At 44.8% G+C, this 25,293-nt stretch overlaps 1 protein-coding gene across 1 annotated transcript in view; it reads left to right on the top strand.

Moving 5' to 3' along the window:
- LOC122559238 (collagen alpha-1(VII) chain-like) overlaps positions 1 to 25,293 on the top strand; it is a 247,948-nt gene that overhangs the window by 64,160 nt on the left and 158,495 nt on the right. Inside the window, exons 4-9 of the mRNA XM_087994572.1 lie at positions 2,870 to 3,029; positions 5,580 to 5,673; positions 5,784 to 5,945; positions 7,886 to 8,049; positions 12,313 to 12,442; positions 14,723 to 14,842. Of these exons, the coding sequence (XP_087850698.1) occupies positions 2,870 to 3,029; positions 5,580 to 5,673; positions 5,784 to 5,945; positions 7,886 to 8,049; positions 12,313 to 12,442; positions 14,723 to 14,842 (830 nt within the window). The remainder of the gene's footprint in view (positions 1 to 2,869; positions 3,030 to 5,579; positions 5,674 to 5,783; positions 5,946 to 7,885; positions 8,050 to 12,312; positions 12,443 to 14,722; positions 14,843 to 25,293) is intronic.

Genomic DNA, 25,293 nt, shown 5'->3' with positions numbered 1-25,293 from the left:
GCCACACAGGCCATTATAGTTGTAGATTCTCCGAGTAGTAGAAATTGTCTTCTCTGATGATGATCAACAGAACCTTGTGGAACATTTTAACTTCCAAGAAGCAAAAAAGAGCATGTGGCTGAGAAAATAAAATGTAAAAAAGTTTCTAACTATGACCGTAACCCATCTCTAACGTAACGCTTGGCGCCTGTTGACGAGTGGTTGAAATGTGACTGCAAACCGTGCCTGTGGTGATTGTCAGTCGTTGGTTTCCTGTCTAAAAGGAAACTTTGGGACATTGAATTGTTGTGGAAATTCAATGTGCTTTGAAGTCAGTGAAGTATCTTTGTCACAGTGATCTGTTTGGCTGTATTTCCTGTATTATATGTGTGCACAGCAACTTACCTTTTGATTATGGTCAGAGAATGTGTTTGAGATGATTTTAGTTGAGGGGTCAGTGTTGAGCAGAGCAGTGGTGAGAGTCCCTCTTTTCTCTTCCTTGTAATAATGGCTGTGGGATCTTTGTCAATGAGAGGGCAAACAATTATACCCTGAGAAAATCTTGCTTTAAAAAGATAGGAATTGGGTTCATTAAATTGACCTGCAGATTGCCAGGGCCCCACCTGCATCTGCTATGAGATTACAATGCATTGCTGGTGTTCGAGATTGCAAGCAGGACATGTCAAAGTAACAAAATAAAAATAGGAATTACAGGAGATACTCAGCAGCTCTGGCAGCATCTGTGGAGAGAAAGCAGAGTTAATGTTTCAAGTCTAATAACTCTTCATCTGAACCTGGAGACGGACCTAAAACATTGACTCTGCTTCCCCCCCCCCGCTGATGCTGCCAGACCTGCTGAGTTTCTTCAGGAATTTCTGCTTTTGTTTAGATTTCCAGCATCCGCAGTTTTTTGCTTTTGTATTTTATGTGTCAAGATAAGATGCTGTCTCCACCTCTTTCCAAAACAAAGATTGATGTGGGATTGCTTATACTTGACTGTGTGTGCCTCTCTAATGAAGACAATGAAATCTCCAGTATAGCAATTAAATTTTAACAGACATTGGGGCGACATTAGTCAGTCTGTCAGGGGGGGTCATCAAAGTTTGGCTGGTCCCTGTTATGTATCTTCAGAGGTTTTTAATTAAAACCTACATCTTTGACCAAGCCCTGTCACCCCACCAACTATCTACTTGTCTCAATGTCAGATTTTATTTGATATTCCTGCAAAGCACTTTGGAATATTTTATTTTATTTGGGGCATTGTATGAAACTAAGTTTCAGGTAGACAGGACAGTTTAGAAAGCATTTCCTCCAGTTGCCTTTATCGGTCAGAGTATTGCGTACAGGAGTTGGGAGATCAGGTTGCGGCTGTACAGGACTTTGGTGAGGCAACTTTTGGAATATTGTGAGCAACATCTGGTCTCCAATCTATAGGAAGGATGTTGTGAAACTTGAAAGGGTTCAGAAAAGATTCACCAGGATGTTGCTAGGGTTGGAGGGTATGAGCTATAGGGAGATGCTGAGTAGGCTGGGGCTGTTTTCCCTGGAGCGCTGGAAGCTGAGGGGTGACCTTTATCGAGATTTGTAAAATCATGAACATAGATAGGGTAAATAGACAAGATATTTTCCCCAGGGGAGGGGAGTCCAGAACTAGAAGGCATAGGTTTAGGGTGAGAGGGGAAAGATTTAAAAGGGACCTAAGGGGCAATCGTTTCACACAGAGGATGGTGCATTTATGGAATGAGCTGCCAGAGGAAGTAGTGGAGGCTGGTACAATTACAACATTTTAAAAGCATCTGGATGAATAGGAAGGGTTTAGAGGGGTATGGGCCAAATACTGGCAACTGGGACCAGATTAATTTGGGCTATCTGGTCAGCACTGACGAGTTGGAATGAAGGGGCTGTTTACAAGCTGTACATCTCTCTGATTCTAATTTGCTGTTCTATGTGCCACCAGCTGGCAAACAGCAGGAGTGTGCAGAGCTGCTATTGTTACTTCAGTTTAATAGCATTATCATTGGACTGGAAAGGTTAACTCTGTTTTCTCTGCATGGTTGCTGAGTTTCTCCAGCAATTTGTATCTGTTCTGTGTCGAGCTGGCTGTTTAGGGTAAATTTCCTTCAGATTCGCTCAGGTGATGTTGATGTTGTATCTCGGTTAGTTTGGCATGTCGGTATTCTTTAGGAAACGCTTGTGATGATGCTGCTCCTTTTCAACAAGGTTATACTGTCCTTGGCCTTTTTAATTTCCAGAGAGGTTGTCAAAGCAGTGTTTCTGAAAAGTCTCGGTTTGAAGAGTTTTAGGGCCAGCTGACAGGCAAAAGGCTTACAAGTTTAAACAAAAATATTTATACAATGAAAGGGGAGTGGCCAGTTCTCCCAGCTCAGCTTTTCTCTGGTTTGGTTTGGTTTGGTTTAGTTTGGGTTTAGCAGTCTGACTGTTCACTGAAAGCAGTCAGTCAGTTGTGAAGCAGCTAGACCCACAGAACCAGGTCCATGCTCATCCTTTCTCTCTCTGACATCTCACCTATAAGACCATGTTTGATTTTTACCCTTTTTGCCAAGGGATGTTTATGGGGATTGTTGCAAGTATTTGGAACAGCACTTAAGTTGGGATGATCTGTTGGGTTTTTGGATAGGTTGAATTATTTTATATTTTGTTCTCTTTTGTTTCATGTGGTAATCTTGTAAATAAGTTCTGTTTTGTTTAAAATTAAGTGATTGGCCTAGCTGCATCATTCCTGGAATATCCACTTTACACCTGCTTAAAACAACTAGTCAAGTTAGGGTCCAGTCGACTTTCTTGAAATGTTTAGAGGGGCCTGGCCTGGTTCATAACAACAGCATCTGTTTTAGATCTGGAATGATTTGTCTTTTTTGCTTTGAAAAAGGATTGAATTCTCTTTTGAGGACCACAGCAACGGATCCCAAATACTGACTGCCATCCGCAATTTGCGTTATAAAGGTGGGAACACAAGAACGGGGGCGGGACTGAAATACGTAGCAGACAACTTCTTTGGATCTGCTAAGCTGAGGCGTGCTGTGCCCAAGGTGAGAGCACAGTTCCCACTCTGAATATGTATCCATTTAACTATCTCGTGCACCTTTTAATCTTCCACATTCACTACTTCTACTTCTGATGTACAATGTGTACCATTGCAGTACAACAACTCTCAAGGGTCTGCCAACAGCACCTTCCAAAGCCCTGCTCTCTACCATCTAGAAGGATGAGGACAGCAGATACATGGGAACACCACCTCTTGCAAGTTCCCCTCCAAGCCACTTACTGTCCTGACTGGAAATATATTGCCGTTCCTTCACTGTTTCTGGGTCAAAATTCTGGAATTTTCTCCCAAAGCAGGAGTCTACCTACAGCACATGGACTGCAGCAATTCAAGATGGCAGCTCATCCCCACCACCTTCCCAAGGCTAATTCAGGTCAGGCAATAAATGCTGGCCCAGCCAGCAATGTCCATGTCATGCGAGTGAATGTGAAAAATCAGGCATTGTCTCTCTGTAGGAAGGGTAGCGTCTTGGAGCCTTAAAAATGAAACAGTTAAATTGCCCTGAAATAACGTCGGGAATCACAGGTTATAATTATGGAGGAATAATACTTGAATAGTTCGGATTTTTATTTCTGATCATAGAAAGTCAATTGAAATGCCAACCTATAGAAATAAAGGCTGGATTCCAAATGTGAATACATTTGGCTAATTGGACACAAAGTCCTGGTTAGACCATACCTGGAAATCAATGTTCTGGGCATTGTATTCTAGGAAGGATGTATTGGCTTTGGAAGGAGTGCATCACAGATTGACTGACTGGAATTTTCTTTTTCTAATATTCGTTTACCTAATGAGTGCTAGACCAGCATTTATTACCAATCCCTAATTGCCCGGGGGGGCAGCAGAGAGAAGTTAAAAAATCAGTTACTTTGCTGTGGGTCTGGATTCACATGTAGGTCAGATTAGGTAAGGATCGCCATGGGTGGCACGGTGGCACAGTGGTTAGCACTGCTGCCTCACAACGCTGGAGACCCGGGTTCAATTCCCGCCTCAGGCGACTGACTGTGTGGGGTTTGCACATTCTCCCCGTGTCTGCGTGGGTTTCCTCTGGGTGCTCCGGTTTCCTCCCACAGTCCAAAGATGTGTAGGTCAGGTGAATTTACCCCTTACCTAACTCTACAGGTTCTACCTAACCTGTAGAGTTAGGTAAGGGGTAAATGTAGGGGTATGGGTGGGTTGTGCTTTGGCGCGTCGGTGTGGATTTGTTGGGCCGAAGGGCCTGTTTCTACACTGTAAGTAATCTAATCTAATTTCCTTCCCTAAAAGATTTTAATGAGCCCAGTGGTTTTTTTTCCAATTGACAATGGAGTCATGGTCATCATTTGACTCTTTATTTTAATTCCAAACGTTCATTTATTTCAAGCTCCATCTAGTGTGATGGGATTTGAGCCCAGTTCTCCAGCATGTTATCTGGGTCTCTAGTTTAACAGCCCAACAATAACACCACTCGGCCACTGCTTCCCCATATGTTGTCAAGGGTGCCAACAATTAAGTTTATGAGGGAAGAACATATACCCTTGATGATGTGTCCTGGAGTAAAGAACATTTAAAGGTGACTTAATTGTGGCTTTTTGGAAACCGGGTGGGTAGATAGAAACTGTTTTCAATTGTAAAGGAGTCTAGTCAGAATATCAATGCCAGGGATTCAGCAGAGAAATTAGAAAGGCAAATTAGAAATTCTTCAATTCAAGGGTAGAGTAGGAGTGTGGAACTCTGTTCCTCAAAGCAGTGGCTACCAACTTGATAACTTGGAATCCAGGATTGATAGACCTGAGCCAGTCAAGGGTTGGGAGAGGTGGAGATCCGTGTGTGTGTGTGTGTGAGAGATCTCAATGGAGAGGGCTGAATGGTCTTACTGCTGTCCCTTGTAACATGTAGGTGTGACCCTCTTTGGCTCAACTTAAGGATCTTACTCCCAGATCCAACGAGGTAAACCAGACCCATTTGACTTGGCTGTTCTCCCCTTAGCCAATAAATATAGCCGTTGCATAATAACCCTCAGCGGAAGACTCAGCATTGGCCCCCAGCAGAAAAGCAACCATCAGTGAGTTGGATAATACTAGTTTTAGGTGAGTATACCTGCTTTCCTTGCTGTGCCCAGCTATCGGGTTGGCATTTGAAAGCTGGTAGAAAGACTGGAGAAGTAAATTTTTTAAAAATTCATTTGTGGGTCTTGGCCGTCGCTGGCTGGGCCAGCATTAATAGCCCATCCCTAGTTGCCCCTCGAGAAGGTGGTGGGGAGCTGCCACCTTGAATCACTGCTGTGGGTTGATCCACAATGCCCTTAGGGAGGGAATTCTAGGATTTTGACCCAACGACTGTGAAGGAACAGTGATGTATTTCTAAGTCCGGATAGTGAGTGGCTTGGAGGGGAACTTGCAGGGGGTGGGATCCCAAGTATCTGCTGCCCTTGTCCTTCTATATGGAAGTGTTTGAGAGTTTGGAGGGTGCTGTCTAAAGATCTTTGGTGAATTAGTAAAATAGAATATAAATTACTTTTGTTTAGACACTTAAGGCCTTATGTTTTCTGTTTCAGATTGCTATCTTGATAACAGATGGAAAATCACAGGATAACGTTGATCGACCAGCCTTGAAACTACGGAGCCAAGATGTTAAATTGTTTGCAGTTGGTATGTTCTACTTAAGATTGTATTTGAGTGAGAAACAAGCAATGGTTTCTGACTCTGAATGCTCGCTTGCCTGCAGCACTGACATGCGAATGTTCACTCCTCCTCCCCAGGGATAAAGAATGCCGATAAGAAGGAACTTGATGACATCACCTCAACACCTGCGAAGGAATATTCCTTCTTTGTGAATGACTTTAAGATCCTCCGGACTCTCACTCCACTCATTTCAAGGAGGGTTTGTTCCATAACCGGGGGAACCCTGGATGCACCAGAGGGTAAGAAGGGATTTCCCTTGTGGAGATTATCTTACTGTCTGGTGCCCGCTGTGGCCAACAGCCCCTGTGATTCCTAAATGTGCTTCCTAGGCTATTGGGAACCCACAGACACAATATGTTTCTTGGGGCAATTGGTGGCAATTTTACTTTCGGAAGAGCCTCTGCTTTAGTAAAGAAATAGAAAGCTGGAAGAACACAGCAAGACAGGCAGCATCGGGAGGTGGAGAAGTCAACGTTTTGGGTATAACCCTTCAGGAGTAGGTGTGGTGTTTGGGGGAGCTATAGCTCCCTGCTTTAGCTTGCTTCTGCATTGTAACAACATTGTGTCTTGCTTAATTCAGAAGGAAGTCTTTTCAGCCCATTGTGTCTGCAGCAGCTCTGAGTGGCTGTCTCACTGGCACCTTAGCTCAGTGGTTAGCACTGCTGTCTTGCGGTGCCAGGGACCTGGTTTGATTCCACTCTTGGATGTCTCTCTGTGTGGAGTTTGTGCATTCTCCCCATGTCGATGTGGGTTTCCTCCCAAAGTCCGAAGATGTGCAGGTTAGGGTGAATTGCCATGCTAAATTGCCCATAGCTTTCAGGGATGTGTAGGATAGGTGTATTAGTCAGGGGTAAATGTAGACTAATAGGGAATGGGTCTGGGTGGGTTACTCTTCGGAGGGTTGGTATGGACTTGTTTTGCCGAAGGGCCTGTTTCCACACTGGCGGAATTCTGTGATTCTGTGTTCCATTCTCTTACCTTCTCCCTGTAACCCTGAACATTGTTTTTTTTCAAAGAATCGTTTAATCCCCTTTTGAATTCCTTGATCAAACCTGACTCCAGTACACTTGGAGCCAAACTTCCAGCTGACTCGGGCACTATGGGTGAGCTGCCAATAGTGTGGAGTCTGCTCTTCCCAGCATCCCACCCTAGTAATGCTGATCCATGTATGGTCCTCAAGACAGAGTAGTCTTGCTGCTGGCCCAGCATTTACTGCCCGTCCCTAGTTGCCCTCTAAGGTGGTAGTGAGCTGCCTTCTTAAACCACTGCTGCAGTCCATTTAATATAGATACACGCGCAATGCCATTAGAGGGACTTCCAGGATTTTGACCCAGTGACAGTGAAGGAACGGTGATATATTTCCAAGTCAAGATCGTGAGTGACTTGGAGGGAATTTGCATAGTGGTGCTTTCATGAATATAGGAAGGATGTTATTAAACTGGAAATGCTGCAAAAAACGATTTGCAGGGATTTTAACCAAGACTGGGAGGTTTGAAGTATAAGGGGAGCCTGGGTACGCTGTGACATCTTTCCCTGGATTGTAGGAAGCTGAGGCTTAGAAGTCTATAAGATCATAAGAGTCATTGATAGGATGAATACCCAAGGTGTATTTTCCCCAGGATAGGAGAGTCCAAGACTGGAGGGCATTGGTTTAAGTTGAGAGAGAAAAGATTTAAAAGGGACCTAAGGGGCAACTTTTTCACACAGAGTGTGGTGCGCGTATGGAATGCGCTGTCAGTGGAAATGGTGGAGGCAGGTACAATTACTGCACTTAAAAGGCATCAGGACAGAAACATGGATAGGAAAGGCAAAACGCAGGCAAATGGGACTAATTCATTTTCGGAAACCTGGTCAGCATGGATGAGTTGGGCTGAAGAGCCTGTTTCTGTGCTGGATGACCATCTGCTGCCCTTGTCCATCTCGATGGAAATGGTCGTGGGTTTGGAAATTGCTGTCGAAGAAGTCTTGATGAATTTCTTGCTCGATGAGTTCCCTTCCCAATACAGAAATCCTCTCAATGGAGAAACCACAATGAATGACCATTCGGTCCATTATATCTGTGCTGCCTGCAAGTGCATCTGGCAATGCATGTGCTCCCTCTCTGCTGTTTTTGGATCTTTATAGACTGTTTTACAGCCTAAAAATAGAATAAATATAATTGTTTCTGTTGTGTTTTCAGTTACTCAAGTGCCTAATGGCCCCTCAAATCTGATCTTCAGCGACGAAGGCTTTGAATCAATGCGAATTCGATGGACTGCAGCACATGGGCCTGTGACAGGATACAAAGTTCAGTACACCCCCTTCAGTATTCTGGGCCTCCCAATCTCTGCGGAGCTCCGAGAGGTTAGTGTCCGACCTTGAGGTCCCTACCCTAACCGCGCTGTCTACCAAAGACAGAGTGATTCATGGGACGCTCTTCGGAGGGTTGCTGTGATCTTGATGGCCACTGTAGGAATTCTATGATCTATACTGGTCACAACAACACCGACTCCACATATGGCTCAACTGGGTGACTTAGTTTGGAGTATTGCTTTCTTTCCAATGAAAAAAAGAGAACATTGGAGCCCACATTGAGAGGATATTGTAAAGATTCTCAACAATGATGTCTTTAAAAAAATTAAACTTGATTTATACATGACATTCCTGAACTCAGGACAGCCTGAAATGCTTTATAACTACAAAAGTCCTTTCAATATGTGATCACTGCCACTGTGGAGCCAATTTGTCCACATCCAGCTCCCACAGAGAGCAAAGTAGCACTGACCAGATAATCTGGTTTTGTGGTGTTGGGTTGAGGGGTAAGTGTTGGTCAGGGTCTCATATTCCCCTGAGAAGGCAAACATGGCTGAGCTTTTCACCTGAAAGGCATCTGCTCCATCATCGCAGGGCTGTGTCATTGCCATGCTGGCTGGGTCAGCCTTGAATTCAAACTCACTGCTCAGTATGGTTCAGAAGTGCAGCACGGTGGCACAGTGGTTCGCACTGCTGCCTCACAGCGCCAGGGATCTGGGTTCAATTCCCACCCCAAGTCACTGTCTGTATGTGTGGGGTTTGCATATTCTCCCCGTGTCTGTGTGGGTTTCCTCCACATGTTCTGGTTTCCTCCCACTATCCAAAGATGTGCAGGTTAGGTGAATTGGCCATGCTAAATTGTTCATAGTGTTAGGTGTATTAGTCAGGGGTAAACATAGGGGAATGGGTCTGGATGGGTTGCTCTTCGGAGGATTGGTATGGACTTGTTGGGCCGAAGGGCCTGTTTCCGCACTGTAGGGAATCTAATCTAATGCTGAAGTAAATTTTAATTCATCCTCAAACCAGGGTGGTTAAATTGGTTGATTTGATTTTTGTTTTATTTGTTTTTTTTATTGTCACTTTTTATTGTGTAAAAGTACAGGAATACAATGAAAATTGTATAGTGTCACCACACAAGATGCCATCTTACGTTCAAGTGCTTGGGTACAAAATCTTAAGAATAAGGTAGAAAGAAAGAACAAAGTTTACATAGTTAAGCATTGCAGTAATTTGTGAGAGGGATCAATATCATGAGGGGCATGGATAGTGTAAATAACCAATAACCACGGTCTTTTCCCCAGGGAATGGGAGGCCAAAACTAGAGGGCATAGGTTTATGGTGAGAGGGGAAAGATATTCATGAGAATGGTCCCAGGAATGAAAGGCTTAACATTTGAGGAATGTTTGAGTATAGACCCAGAGTCTTCAATGAAGATAGAAGGATGAGGGGGGATCTGATTGAAACTTACAAAATGTTGAATGGCCTGAACAAAGTGGACATTGGGAAGAAGCTTCCATTCTCAGGAGAGATGAGCCCCCAAGGGCATAGCCTTAGAGTAAAGGGAAGATATAAGGAAAAACTTCTTTAGCCAGAGAGTGGTGAAACTGTGGAATTCGTTGCCATGGAGAGTTGTGGAGGCCAGGTCATTCTGTGTATTTAAGACAGATATAGATTATTTCTTGACTGCCAAGGGGATCAAAGATTATGGGGAGAAAGTGGGAAAATAAGGTTGAGAAACTTACCAGCTGTGATTGAATGGCAGAGCAGATGGGCTGAATAGCTTACTTTCTGCTCCGTTGGTCTTATAAAAGAGACCTGAGGTGCAGCTTTTTCATAGAGAGGGTGTGTGTTGTGTGTGAAAATGGTAGAGACAGATACGATTACAACATTTCAAAGGTATGTGGACAGGTACGTGGATAGGAAAGATTTAGAGGGATATGGGCCTAGTTTAGTTGGTCAGCATGGACAAGTTGGGTTGGAGGGCCTGTTTTCATGCTGTCTGACTTTGTAGGACACTGAATGACTGACTATTTTCTGTAAGTGAAGCAATGAAGGGTCTTGGCTAAGGCCTGTGCCTCTACTCCAGTGAAGTTTGAGAACAAGATGACAAACTTATTGCAACATACACGATTCTTCGAGGACTTGACAGGGTAGGTGCAGTGAGATTGTTTCCACTTGTGGGAAAACCTAGAATTAGAGTTTGATCTCAAAATGAAGGGTGGCCAAGGAAGAATTTTTTTTTTTGAGGCTGGTGTATCTGTGGAATTCTTTCCCCCAGAGGCCTGTTGAGGCCGTGTCATCAACATATTTCAAGCTGAGAGATTTTTGATCAGTTAGGGAAGTAGTAAGAGGAATTGGTAGGAAGTGGAGTTGAGGATTGTTGGATTTGTAGCTCTGGCAGCATCTGTGGAGAGAGAAAAACAACAGTTAAAATTAAGTCTGATATCACTGTTCTTCAAGGAGTTATCTTCTGAACATAGGCAGGGTTTGGAGCCAAATGGGGCTAGATCAGTTTAGGGTATCTGGTCAGTGTGATTAGATTAGAGTCCCTACCGTGTGCAAACAGGCCCCTCGGCCCAACAAGTCCACACTGACCCTCTGAAGGGTAACCCACCCAGATCCGTTTTCCTCTGACTAATACTCCTAACACTACGGGCAATTTAGCATGACCAATTCACCCGACCTGCACATCTTTGGACTGTGGAAGGAAACCAGAGCAATGAGAGGAAACCCCCGCAGACACGGGGAGAATGTGCAAACTCCACGCAGACAGTCGCTCGAGGCAGGAATCGAACTTGGGTCCCTGGCGCAGTGAGGCAGCAGTGCTAATCACTGAGCCACCGTGCTGCCTACGTGTGGACCGAAGGGTCTGTTTCCATGCTGTATAACTTGATGACTCTCTGACTCCTGAAGTAGAGTAAACCAGACTTGAAACATTAAACTCTTCACAGATGATGCCTGACCGACTGAACATATTCCGTGCTTGTGAAGTTCTGATGAAGGGTCACTGGACTCTAAGTATTAGCTTTGCTTTCTCTCCCTAGATGGTCAGTGCAACATCGAGGGCCGAAGGGCCTGTACTGCACTGTAACGTTCTATGTAATGTTCTATGTCCTATGCCCCAGGACCTGCTGTTTCTCCAGCTATTTGTTATTCTTTTGAATATTCTCTGTATTTGTTTCAAAGAACATTTCTTGTTAAGTCCGGAAACTGCATCTTCCTGACAGATTAAATTGGCAACTCTGTGTACTTTGATTGTTTTTTAAGAAACTTTTATGATAACTCCTGAAATAACAACAAGGCTTGATTTCCAGCACACTCCCCCCAGTAAGGCAGAACAACTGACAAAGGAGAAAAAGAGCATAGGAGGTAGACAGGAAAGTAAAGGCCATAGTCAGTTCATTCATAATCGTATTCATAAGACCATAAGACCATAAGACATAGGAGCGGAAGTAAGGCCATTCGGCCCATCGAGTCCACTCCGCCATTCAATCATGGCTGATGGGCATTTCAACTCCACTTACCCGCATTCTCCCCGTAGCCCTTAATTCCTTGTGACATCAAGAATTTATCAATTTCTGCCTTGAAGACATTTAGCGTCCCAGCCTCCACTGCACTCTGCGGCAATGAATTCCACAGGCCCACCACTCTCTGGCTGAAGAAATGTCTCCGCATTTCTGTTCTGAATTGACCCCCTCTAATTCTAAGGCTGTGTCCACGGGTCCTAGTCTCCTCGCCTAACGGAAACAATTTCCGAACGTCCACCCTCTCCAAGCCATGTATTATCTTGTAAGTTTCTATTAGATCTCTCCTTAATCTTCTAAACTCCAATGAATACAATCCCAGGATCCTCAGCCGTTCCTCATATGTTAGACCTACCATTCCAGGGATCATCCGTGTGAATCTCCGCTGGAGATATATGGCTACATCATATATCTGAATGGGCTACTTCTGCTCTTAATTTGTGTGTTCATATCTTTTGCACTGCTAATGGGTGGCATGGTGGCTCGCACTGCTGTCTCACAGCACTAGAGGCCCGGATTCAGTTCCCACCTCAGGCAACTGTCTGTGTGGAGTTTGCAAATTCTCCCCGTGTCTGTGTGGGTTTCCTCCCACAGTCCAAAAATGTGCAGGTTAGGTGAATTGGCCGTGCTAAATTGCCCTTGTGGGGAGGAGACAAGGAACCCACAACTCCCAGCCAAAATCCACCTCTGTGTGTACTGGATTAACATTGGGTTTAATGGTGTGAGTGTTGTAGCATTTGCTTTTTTCTTTTGCTGAGTATTGTGTTTTGATGTTTTTGTTTTTGACCAGATTACTGTCCGTCCAGGTGAAAACTCTGCTCTTTTACAAGGACTGAAACCTGCAACTGAATATCTGGTCACAGTGATAGCTCAGTATGCAAACAGTATTGGGGAATCCACTGCAGGCAAGGGCAGGACAAGTGAGTATCTCTAATTGATTCCATTTGAAGTTCGATCTTCGGTTGTTCCTCCGCCAACCCTCTTAGATTTGCTTAAGATCATTGGACTCAACCTAATGGATGTGGAAATGTGGATATGTTGTCGTAAAACACAATTTTGACACTTTGTTCGCAACCAATATGAGAGTTAAGTTAAATATGATGGTAAATTAGTCTTATTACCACAGACGAAGCTTGTAATCTCTTCAGTATAGAAGATTAAGAGATGATTGAATTGAGATGTTCAAGGTGCTCTCGGCTATGATAGGGTTGATATAAAGAAACTGGTGGAGTGAGGCCAGAAAAAGGGGACTTCTCCTTTAAAATTAGAGCTGGACCATTCTCAGGAAATAATGAGAGAAATCCTTTTCTAAAGGAAAGTGGAGATCTAGAACACCTTTTCTGCAAAATGCTGGTGAGGGATCAATTGAAAATTCCAATGTGGAGATTGATAGATTTTTACTTGACGAGGATATTAGTGGTTAAAGAACAAAGGTCGTTGGTACTTTAATTGCTTCCGATCAGTAATTGATTGGTGGAACAGATTGGACAAAGGGCTGCACTGCAGGCAGAAGTGAGGACTGCAGATGCTGGGGATTAGAGTCTAGATTAGAGTGGTGCTGAAAAAGGCAGCATCTGAGGAGCAGGAACATCGACATTTCGAGCAAAAGCCTTTCATCAGGAAGGGCAAGCATTGTCTCCTGTTACAATCTCGATAAAGTCCGATGGCTTTTTAAAGGTGATATAAATTCCACTTTTTTCCATCTGTTTGTGGGATTGCTAGTTAGGGCAGCACTTATTACTCAGCCTGAATTTCCAGAGGGCAGTTAAGAATTAATCCCATTGCTGAGCGTCTAGATTAGGCCAGACCAGGTTAACCCCAGAAGCACTTTTGGTGAACCAGGTGGGTTTTCAGAGCTATTGACAGTGATTATGCCGTCACATTAGGCTAGATTGTTGTTCCAGATTTTCTTATTGAATTAAAATGTCACCATCTGCCATGGTGAATTCAAACCCATTACTAGGGGATATTAGTGTGGGGATCTGGATTACTTCAAGAATGACACTACCACCACGTCACTGCCTGCTGCAAAGCACTGCATGATATTTCACATTTTCAGACGGTTGACTGTAACAAATTAAAATCAAGATCAACGAAACAATACTTCATCGAGAACCAATGCACTAAGTTACAAAAAAGCTACTCCAATTGATTTTTTTAATATAGTGTTTGCAGCATGCAGGCAGGCCTTTCAGCCCATTGAATCCATGCTGACCCCTCCGAAGAGCATCTTCCTAACACAAATGAAAACTCCGTGCCACTTTTATGGTCCTGCGTCTAATGCCAAAGCACCTTCTGGTTTCAGTGGGTCTCTTATCCTTGACCAGAGTGAATGTACCAATGGGCTCTGAAACAAAGCCCCTTCACTCAATTTCTGAGCAAACTCCAGTGGATTTCCAGGGCAAGGCATGAACTGGCAATGTCTCTATCTTTAAATCTGCCCAAGCCTCACTGTCTCCAACGAGGAATTGATCCTCACCGCCATCCTCCTCGGTGGCTAAAACAACAGCAGTCATTTCCTCCTGCTTGGCATAGCAACTCCCGCTGTAGATCATCTGACTCTACATCGCTCTGTCTGAGATTCTGAGTATAGCAAGGTCGACTCCTTTGTGTCCAAGTGGTCAAATTTGCATCTGTTTTCCAATAGGTTTTGATCTGGACCTCAGTCCCCATGACATCTAGGTCACAGGAGCTAATCTTTGGGCAGTTTTTGGATGTCACATCCCCCTCTCTAAGCTATTCCATTTTACCTTGAATTAAAGGAGACAGTTTAAAATATTAGTCTTGTATTTGTCATAATCCTCTTGTTCTTTAATTCCACGTTGCAAGATTCAGAATTTTTCCAGTTTTAAATGTAAACCTAACTGTAGTAATCACAATTTGAAAATTCCTTGCATTTAAATTGTACCTTTTACCATATTAGGGCATCCTAAACTGTAATATACAGCCAATTAATTACTTTTGAATTGTAACCGGAGTGTTAAAGATGACGTAACTGTTAATTCGTAAAAAAACAAGGCCCAACAATGAGATAATTAACCTGATTTTTTTTTGGTATGGTGTTGGTTAAATAATTATTCGCCAGGAAACTAGAAAATATGAAATGATGTTGAGGGGAGGTAATGCTTTGTTTTGTGAACTTATTGTGGTGTGATTTGCTATAATAGTGATGTCCTATGTTGATTCACTTTGTCTTTCAGAAACCCTACCTGGAGTTTCCAATTTCCGAGTGGCCAAACCTGGACACTTTCGACTGAAACTGGCGTGGAAACCTCCCGCTCTTCCTCTGCAAGGATACCGGCTGACCTACAAGACGAGAGGTCAGGGGGAATCTTTTTTAATGTTGAGTGCACAAGACAGGGGGATTTCCAAACCCATTGCTTTTTTAATTTTGTTATTCATTATGTGGGCTGTGGACGTTGCTGGCTGGCCAGTATTTTATTGTCTGTCCCTGGTTGCCCTTGTGAAGGTGAGCTGCCTCATTGAACCTTTGCAGTATGCCTTCTGTGTGTTGACCATTAGGGAGGGAATTCTGGGATTTTGACCCAGTGACAGTGAAGGAATGGCGATATGTTTCCAAGTTGGGATGGTGTGTGGCTTGGAGGGGAACTTGCAGAGGGTGGTGTTCCCATGTATGTGCTGCCCTTGTCCTTCTAGATGGAAGCGATCTTGGATTTGGAGGGTGCTGTTTAAGGGTCTTTGAATTTCTGCAGTACATCTTGTAGATGGCCTCCAACAGGACCCCATTGAAAATTGCAATGATCCCTTGGTGAGGCCTGTTAGAGTGGGGTGGGATGAGGGAATCTAGGAACAGCCCACTTGGGAAGCTATGTTCATTATTTTTCCCTTGATTTTGGTTTGATCAGTTTGTGGAGAAAATCTGGGAATTGAGTGGCAGAACTGGTCAATTTTTAGTCACTTTAGATTGAAATACTCTTCCTTTGCTAGTTGAGTTACCCAGCACAGAAACAGACCCTTCGGTCCAACCTGTCCATATTAGCCAGACATCCACAACCAGACATCTACTTTTGGCCCATATCCCTTAATACCTCTGGTTAACAAAAAATTATCTATTACTGATTTAAAATTAACAACTGGTCTAGCTTTCACAGTGGAAGAGTGTTCCGAAGCTCTACCACCCTTAGTGTGTACAAGTGCTTCCCAACGGTCTGACCCTAATTCTCAGACTATACCCCCATAGAATCGCCCAACCTGTAGACTTTATCTTTATCTACCCTGTCTTTTCATATGAATAGCTTGAGGACTTCAATCAAATTGCTCCCTAAACCTAAATTCTAGAAGATAAAAGTCAAGCTTGTACAATCTCCCCTCATACCTTAACATAAGGGGTAAAGTTATCATTCCAGTAAACTCTCCAAGGGCCAAATTATCCTTCCTAAGGTGTAGTGGCTTGATCTGCTCGCAGTACTCAGAATGGCATCAAACCAAGGTTTTATATAACTGCAGCATAACTTCTATATCCTTATACTCCTGTCTTCCAGATATAAAAAGCAGCATTCCATTAACTTTCTTGATTTTCTGCACCTATTTCTGACAATTTAAAGATCAATATGAATAAACCAAGTCTCTTTGGACATCCATTGTACTTAATTTCAAACCATTTAGAAAATACTCAAATCTCTCAATTTTCAGTGCAAAGTTGCTAACCTCACACTTGCTTATGCTGAATTCCATTTGCCAGAGTTTTACCCATTCACTTAGTCTATCAGTATCCCTTTGTAATTTCATACTGATATCTACATTGTCTACAAAGCCGCCTAACTTTGTGTCATCAGCAAATTTGGATGTTTGTTTGTCATTGTGGGAGTAGCGAAGAAATTCCTCGGTTTTTAAAACCATGTACAAGCTCCATCAGTTTACTACGGCAGGAGTCAGGGCTCGCGGTTGTGAATTTTAAACTGGGATTGTAATTTGTGAAAGAAAATGTGAGGATTAATGGCTAAAGTTCCACTTGGAGCTCCAGGGCAGTCATCAACTCCGGACTTCACTGTGTCATCACCCAACCCCATTTGGGGAGCTATGTTCATTATTTTTCCCTTGATTTTGGTTTGATCAGTTTGTGGAGAAAACTTGGGAATTGCGTGGCAGAGCTGGTCAATTTTTAGTCACTTTAGATTGAAATACTTTTCCTTTGCTAGTTGATAGGGGCATGGAGTTGCCCAACAAGGGAATAGACTCTTTGGTCCAACCTGTCTATGTCAACCAGACATCCAAAATTAATCCAGTCCCATTTGTCAGCATTTGGCCAATATCCCTCCAAACCCCTCCTATTCATGTACCCATCCAGATACCTTTTAATTGTTGTAATTGTACCAGCACTCCTCCACACCCTCTGGTAGCTCATTCAATACACACAACGCCCTCTGTGTGAAAATGTTGCCCCTTAATTCCCTTTACTCTTCTCACCTTAAACCTATGCCCCCGAGTTTTGGACTCCCGACCATGGGGAAAAGACCTTGGCAATTCAACCTATCCATGCCCCTCATGATTTTATAAACCTCTATAAGGTCCCCCCTTAGCCTCCCATGCTCCAGGGAAAACAGCCCCAGCCTATTCGGCCTCTCCCTGCAGTTCAGACCTCCCAACCCCAACAATATCCTTGTAAATATTTCCTGAACCCTTCTACTTTAACAACAAGCAGGGAGACCAGTCCCACCCTGTACATGGAAAAAGTTGCCCCTCAGGACCTTTTTTTTATATCTTTCCCCTCTCATCTTAAACCTATGCCCTCTAGTTTTGGACTCCCCCATCCTAGGAAAAAAGACCTTAGCTATTCACCCTCTCCATGTCCTGCAGACTCACCAGTCTATAGAAAATAAAAACTGAAAGAACTGCCGATGCTGTGAATCAGGAACAAAAATAGAAATTGCTGGAAAAACTCAGCAGGTCTGGCTGTATATTTGATGAAAAAAAATCAGTTAACATTTCTGGTCCTGTGATTCTTCCTCAGAACTGGATCGGACCGGACCCAAACTCTGATTTCTGTTCACAGTTTCTGCCAGACCTGCTGAGTTTTTCCAGCAATTCCTGTTGTTGTCACTAGTCTCTTGTGCTGGAGAAACTCAGCAGGTCTGGCAGCACCTGATGGAGAGAGAAACAAAGTTAACATTTTTGCCTCGACTTTGGAGCTGGAAACTGTTGGTTTTATTCTACATCGTTGGGGGGAGAGGAGCAAGGGGTATAGATGGTAAGGGTGCCCAGAGCAAAAGACAAAGGGAAGTGCAGGAGATGGGAATCCTTCATTGAGGATGCAGGAGATTATGACAAGACACTATGGTGACATAATCAGAATAGATGCGAGGGAGATGGAGAGACGTGGGAGAATGGAATGGAACCCTTGCAGGAAGCCAGTTAAGGTAACTGTGGGATTTGGTGGGTTTGTTCTGGATGTTGGTGACCAGCCTATCCCCAGAAATGGAAGCAGAGAACTCAAAGAAGGGAAGGAAAGAAGGACCAGGTGAAGATGGGAGAAGGATGGAAATTGGAAGAAAAATGATCATTGTTTCCAATTCCGGACGTGAGTAGGAATGTTAGAATTGATGACGTCATGGGAGAAGTTGTGAGTGGGGGTCCGAGTTGGACGGCAACATGGAATGTTCCACACACTCCACAAAGAGACAGGCATAAATAGCCTTGACTTGAAGAAAGCGAGACAAGTTGCTCAAAGTGAGAAAGACCTCAGCCAGGTGAAGCAAAGCAGTGGTGGATGGAGACAGTTCAAGTCCCTGTCCAAGGAAGAAGTGGACAGCCTTCAGCGCATCCTGATGGAGGATGGATGTTTAGAGGGATTGCTGATGCATGGGGAAGAGGAGGTGGCTTAAAGATCTGGAAATAGAGGAACTGATATCCTTCATCAGGAACATCGGGAATATAAATGGGCGGAGACAGAACAGGGTAGAGGCACTGGGGAATGGGGCGGGGGAGGTGATTGGATAGATTGCCATACTATTGGAAGGATATAATAGCATTGGAGGGGGTGCAGAGGAGACTCAGCAGGATCTTGCCTGGGATGGAACATTTAGCAATGAAGAGATGCTGGAAAAGCTCGGGTTGTTTTCTGTGGAACAGAGAAAGTTAGTACAGGACATTGGTTAGGCCACTGTAGGAATATTGCATACAATTCTGGTCTCCTTCCTATCTGAGAGATGTTGTGAAACTTGAAAGGGTTCAGAAAAGATGTACAAGGATGTTGCCAGGCTTGAGGATTTGAGCTACAGGGAGAGGTTGAATAAGCTAGGGCTGTTTTATCTGGAGCGTCAGAGGCTGAGGGGTGACCTTATGGAGGTTTACAAAATCATAAGGGGCATGGATAGGGTAAATAGACAAAGTCTTTTCCCTGGGGTCGGGGAGTCAAGAACTAGAGGGCATAGGTTTAGGGTGAGAGGGAAAGATATAAAAGAGACCTAAGAGGCAACTTTTTCATGCAGAGTGTGGTACGTGTATGGAATGAGCTGCCAGAGGAAGTGGTGGAGGTTGGTACAATTTCAACATTTGAGAGGCATTTGGATAGGTATACGAATAGGAAGGGTTTGGAGGGATATGGGCCGGGTGCTGGCAGGTGGGACTATATTGGGTTGGGATATCTGGTCGGCATGGACAAGTTGGACCGAAGGGTCTGTTTCCATGCTGCACATCTCTGACTCTTTGAGGTGGAGGAATAGAGAGGTCACAGGAAGTTCAGGGATGCTCTTAACAGGCTTGGTATGCCTGAGCAATCCTGTTTGTAGATATTGGGAAAGCGGTGGATTTCAACAAGGACATTAAGGTCCCACCTGAGAGACTCGTAGAGGTGATGAAGGCTCTCAGGATCCAGTGTAACTTGGCAAGATGGACCTGAAATTGGTTTAGGGACAGGAGACAGAGGATGGTACTTGTGTGACTGACACCGGTGTCCTGTGGTATACCACAGGGATCAGTGCAGGTCCCTCATTGATTGCAATATATATAAATGACATAGATGAGAATGTCGGGTGGACAAGATGTAAGTTTGCAGATGACGCCAGAATTAGCTGAGTAGTTAATAATGAGAAAGAAGGTCTTAGGTAATGAGAAGATATAGACTGTTGGTCAGATGGACAGATCAGTGGCAGGTGGAATTCAAGGATGGCACAGTGGTTAGCACTGAAGCCTCACAGCGCCAGGGACCCAGGTTTGATTCCAGCCTCAGGTGACTGTGTGCACACTCCACACATTCTCCCCGTGTCTGCGGGAGTTCCCTCCAGGTGCTCTGGTTTCCTCCCACAGTCCAAAGATGTGCAGGTCAGGTGAATTGGCCATGCTAAATTGCCCATAGTGTTAAGGTGCATTAGTCAGAGGGAGATGGGTCTGGGTGGGTTGTTCTTTGGAGGGTCAGTGTGAACTTGTTGGGCTGAAGGGCCTGTTTCCATACTGTAGGGAATCTAATCTAAGCCTTGAAAGTTTGAGGTGATGCAGTTTGGGAGAAAGATGATGACTAGGGAGTAGTCAGTAAGTGGCAAGACACTAGGAAGTTGGTAGGAACAGGGGAATCTTTGGGCACTTACTCACAGGTCCCGAAAGATAGCAAGATAGGCTAATAAGGTATTTAAGAAGGCACATGGGGCACTTGCATTTATCAGTTGTGGCCTATTTTATAAGAGCAGGGAGGGTATGTTGGAGCTGTGCAGCATGTTAGGTAGGCCACAGCTGGAGTACTGTGTGCAGTTCTGGTTGCCATACTATCGGAAGGATGTGATAGGTCTGGAGCAGAGATTTACTGGGATGTTCCCTGGGGTGGAGCATTTCGGAGATGGACAGGCTGGATAAGCTTTGGTTGTGTTCCCTGGAGCAGAGAAGGCTGACGGGGGGGGGGGGGGGGTTACCTGATAGAGGTGTGTAAGGTTATGACAGGCTTGAACAGAAAGCAACTGTTCCCTTTGTTAAAGAATCACTAACAAAAGGGATATTAAGTTTAAGGTGAAGGGCAGGAAGTTTTAAAGTGGATTTGAGCATTTTTGTTTCACCCAGAGGGTGGTGAGGGTCTGAAAGAATATTGATGTAGAAAATATCAACATTTAAAAGTATGTGGATCGACGCTTGAAGTTTCATAACATTCAAGGCTATGGGCTCAGTGCTGGAGAAGTGGGATAGGTTGGTGCACACTCGATGGGCCAAAGTGACTGTGTGGTGTGACCCCATGACTGTAAGCGGGTTGCCTGAAGTTAGGGAACAGTTAGGCGGGTCAGAACAGAGGAGAGATCTTCAGAGGAGATGAGGTCATTGACCGTCTTGTTGTTCAGTGGGATCATAGTGCAGGGAGAGGTCGCAGGAAGTGTCTGAGGGTTCATGTTCTCAGTACGTCTGCCTCGCTAGATTCCCTTGCAAATCCCATTTATGAAAGCCACGATGGGTTTGAATGTCAATGTAGAGCCATCCTATTCAAGTTGGACAGGGTTGAATACTTGTAAGTGATAACCCCCCTAGATTCAATCTTTCATGGCCTGCAGGTAATTCCATTATCTATAAGCCACTCCTAATTGGCTTTGAGGGCAATGGCAAACTAGGTGGGTTTCTATAAACAAGTGGTAAAAGCTTATTGGTCACCATTGCCTTTTACATTAGCACTCTCAATCCAGACTTTTAATTTAAATTTTGCCAGATGCCATGAAGAGATTTGAACTCGTGCCCCAGAGTGGCTTTTGGATTATTAGCTCAGAGTCTTAAACACTGCACCGTCATCACCCTGTGTCATATTTTATGAAACAGGCACCATACCAACAGAGGAAGTCTGTATGTATCTGTTTGTGTAGCTTCAGGCTTTTGATTCCAAAGCAAAAGGAAACAAAAAAGATGGGAATGTTTTCTTTTCCGTTGTTTGAACAGAAACCTCGAGGGACTGATTCTTTCTTTCAGGAGGCAGGGCTCAATTATCCAAACACTGGGGCGTGCCCTGGATTGATCTCTCACCAAAGGGAAGAACTGATTCATATAAAACCTCAAAAGTTTTCAGGTCCACGGTTTGCTGCATCTGGGTCAGGTGTCAGTGATGTGCAGAATTTCAACAAGAAATGTACACCTCCAACACAAAGCATCGCTCTGCTATGGATTAATATTGTACTGACATCTCAAACAAAACCTCATGCGAGCTGTTGGAGCTCTGTTTCTCCAGATAAAACTTTTGGTGGAAACTTTTACATGTTCTTGTTAACTGCTGTAGTCATCTGTGCTCTCTTGTGATCAAGCCAGGACTTTTTTTATCCCTCCGTTAATTAGTTCATGGTGTGCTGGTGGGTCAGCATTTACTGAGCTGAAAATGTGTTGCTGGAAAAGCGCAGCAGGTCAGGCAGCATCCAAGGAACAGGAGAATCGACATTTCGGGCATAAGCCCTTCTTCAGGAATGAGGAAAGTGTGTCCAGCAGGCTAAGATAAAAGGTAGGGAGGAGGGACTTGGGGGAGGGGTGTTGGAAATGCAATAGGTGGAAGGAGGTCAAGGTGAGGGTGATAGGCCGGAGTGGGGTGGGGGCGGAGAGGTCAGGAAGAAGATTGCAGGTTAGGAAGGCGGTGCTGAGTTTGAGGGATTTGACTGAGACAAGGTGGGGGGAGGTGAAATGAGGAAACTGGAGAAATCTGAGTTCATCCCTTGTGGTTGGAGGGTTCCTAGGCGGAAGATGAGGCGCTCTTCCTCCAACTGTCGTGTTGCTATGGTCTGGCGATGGAGGAGTCCAAGGACCTGCATGTCCTTGGTGGAGTGGGAGGGCGGGTTGAAGTGTTGAGCCACGGGGTGGTTGGGTTGGTTGGTCCGGGTGTCCCAGAGGTGTTCTCTGAAACGTTCCGCAAGTAGGCGGCCTGTCTCCCCAATATAGAGGAGGCCACATCGGGTGCAGCGGATGCAATAGTGGAAGTGCAGGTGAATTTGTGGTGGATATGGAAGTATCCCTTGGGGCAATGGAGGGAAGTAAGGGGGGAAGTGTGGGCACAAGTTTTGCATTTCTTGCGGTTGCAGGGGAAGGTGCCGGGAGTGGAGGTTGGATTGGTGGGGGGTGTGGACCTGATGAGGGAGTCACGGAGGGAGTGGTCTTTTTGGAACGCTGATAGGGGAGGGGAGGGAAATATATACCTGGTGGTGGGGTCCGTTTGGAGGTGGCGGAAATGACGGCGGATGATACGCTGTACATGGAGGTTGGTGGGGTGGTAGGTGAGGACCAGTGGGGTTCTGTCCTGGTGGCGGTTGGAGGGGCGGGGCTCAAGGGCGGAGGAGCGGGAAGTGGAAGAGATGCAGTGGAGGGCATCGTCGACCACGTCTGGGGGGAAATTGTGGTCCTTGAAGAAGGAGGCCATCTGGGTTGTACGGATTTGGAACTGGTCCTCCTGGGAGCAGATGCGGTGGAGACGAAGGAATTGGGAATATGGGATGGCGTTTTTACAGGGGGCAGGGTGGGAGGAGGTGTAGTCTAGGTAGCTGTGGGAGTCGGTCGGTTTATAGTAAATGTCCGTGTTGATTCAGTCACCCGAGATAGAAATGGAGAGGTCTAGGAAGGGGAGGAAGGAGTCTGATACGGTCCAGGTGAATTTGAGGTTGGGGTGGAAGGTGTTGTTAAAGTGGATGAACTGTTCAACCTCCTCGTGGGAGCACGAGACAGCGCTGATACAGTCACCGATGTAACGGAGGAAAAGGTGGGTGTGGTGCCAGTGTAGCTGCGGAAGATGGACTGTTCCACATATCCTACGAAGAGGCAGGCATAGCTGGGGCCAATGCAGGTGCCCATGGCTACTCTTTTGGTTTGGAGGAAGTGGGAGGATTGGAAAGAGAAGTTGTTCAGGGTGAGGACCAGTTCAGTCAGTCGAAGGAGGGTGTCATTGGAAGGGTACTGGTCGGTACGGCGGGAAAGGAAGAAGCGGAGGGCTTTGAGTCCTTCGTGATGGGGGAGGGAGGTATACAGGGACTGGATGTCCATGGTGAAGATAAGGTGTTGGGGACCGGGGAAGCGAAAATCATGGAGGAGGTGGAGGGCGTGGGTGGTGTCCCGAACGTAGGTGGGGAGTTCTTGGACTAAGGGGGACAGGACCGTGTCGAGGTATGCAGAGATGAGTTTGGTGGGGCAGGAGCAGGCTGAGACAATGGGTCGGCCGGGGCAGTCGGGTTTGTGGATTTTGGGTACGAGATAGAAACGGGTGGTGCGGGGTTGTGGGACAATGAGGTTGGAGGCGGTGGATGGGAGATCCCCTGAGGTGATGAGGTTATGGATGGTCTGGGAGATGATGGTTTTCCCCTGAGGTGATGAGGTTATGGATGGTCTGGGAGATGATGGTTTTTCCCCTGGTCAGCATTTACTGCCCGTTCCTAATTACCCCAGTGGAGAAGGTGGTGGTGCTGAGCTGCTGGCTTAAACCATTGCATTCCTTGGGATGCTCCTTGGGAGTTCAGGAATTTTGACCGGGCAACACTGAAGGCATGGGGTGCATTGTGGGCAGCAGCTCACAAAGGGGAGTTAACCAAAATAGTCACCTTGTATCAACAAGGCTGTATCCAAGTAGATATGCAAACCTGCACTCTTTTTTTGCCCAAAAGAAAAGCTGGACTGCTGAGCTGAAAGGGCAAGTTAGCATGAGGACAGAATCAGTGTGAGGATGAGGTAGTGATTTACTGAGATCTGAATTCAGGATTGTAAGAATGTTAAAATAGAGAATGAAAGTTTCATTGTTCTGTTGTCAGCATTGTCCTTTCTTCCCTTGCACATAAGAACATAAGAAATAGGAGCAAGAGAAGGTCATTCAGCTCCTCAATATGATCATGGCATATCTACCCCAGGCCTCAATTCCTCATGCCCTCAACTGCTTAATATTTTAAATATCAATCTATCTTCCCTTCAAATACTTTCAGTGATCTAGCCTCCAGAAATCACTGGGGTTAAACATTTCCCAACATTCACTACCCTCAGAATAAATTTCTTTGCATTTCAGTTTAAAGTGTGTCCCTTTTAATCTGTAACTATGTCTCCTGGTTCGACATATCCTCCCACTAGTGGAAATGTCTCCTTACCTGTGTCAAGTCCCCGTAGAGTCGTGAGTATTTTATTAAACTATTTATTCTTCTAAATAAAGGTCTAAGCTATTTACTCATTGCAGATAAGTCAACATGTCAGCCAAGAAATCCAACTTGTGAATCTCTTTTGCATTGCCTCCAATGCCAGTACTTTCTTAAATAAAGGGAGCAAAACTCTCTTCACCCTACCCCAAGCACATGCTCCCCGACTCCCTGTACGTTTGAAACAAGACTTCCTTAATTTTAAACTTCAGCCCCCTAGCAATAATGCCTTCTGAATCACTTGCTGTTCTTACTGGTTAACTTTTTATCATTCATGCACAAGAATATCCAGATCCCTCTGTGCTTCACCTTTTGTTTGGAGTCTCTTTGGCTAAATAGTATTCTATCATTTGGTTATTCAGAGCATGACCTCATGCTTTCCTGCATTAAACTCCACCTGCCAAGTTTCTACCTCCTCACCCAACCTTATATCCTTGTATTCGCATGTCCTCCTCATAACATGCCCTCCCACCTATCTTGCTAATGTTGACCTTGCTTTGTGCACCTCCTGTGCAATGTAAGCCTTGCTCTGTCTAAGCACCCTATGATCTGGATGTCCTTGTTTACTATGATCTGCCTGTACTGCTCACAAAACAAAGCTTCTCACTGTATTAAGGTATGTGACGACAATAAATCAATATTTTTGTGTCATGAGTAAAATCAGATCTATCATTCTGCTACTCCTCCAAGTCATTAATGTAGACAGT

The sequence above is a fragment of the Chiloscyllium plagiosum genome, unplaced genomic scaffold (genome assembly GCF_037043375.1).
Source record: "Chiloscyllium plagiosum isolate Xiang-an unplaced genomic scaffold, Cpla_swu_hap1 HiC_scaffold_14, whole genome shotgun sequence".
Classification (NCBI taxonomy): Eukaryota; Metazoa; Chordata; class Chondrichthyes; order Orectolobiformes; family Hemiscylliidae; genus Chiloscyllium; species Chiloscyllium plagiosum.
This window is presented reverse-complemented; position numbering and strand designations above follow the sequence as displayed.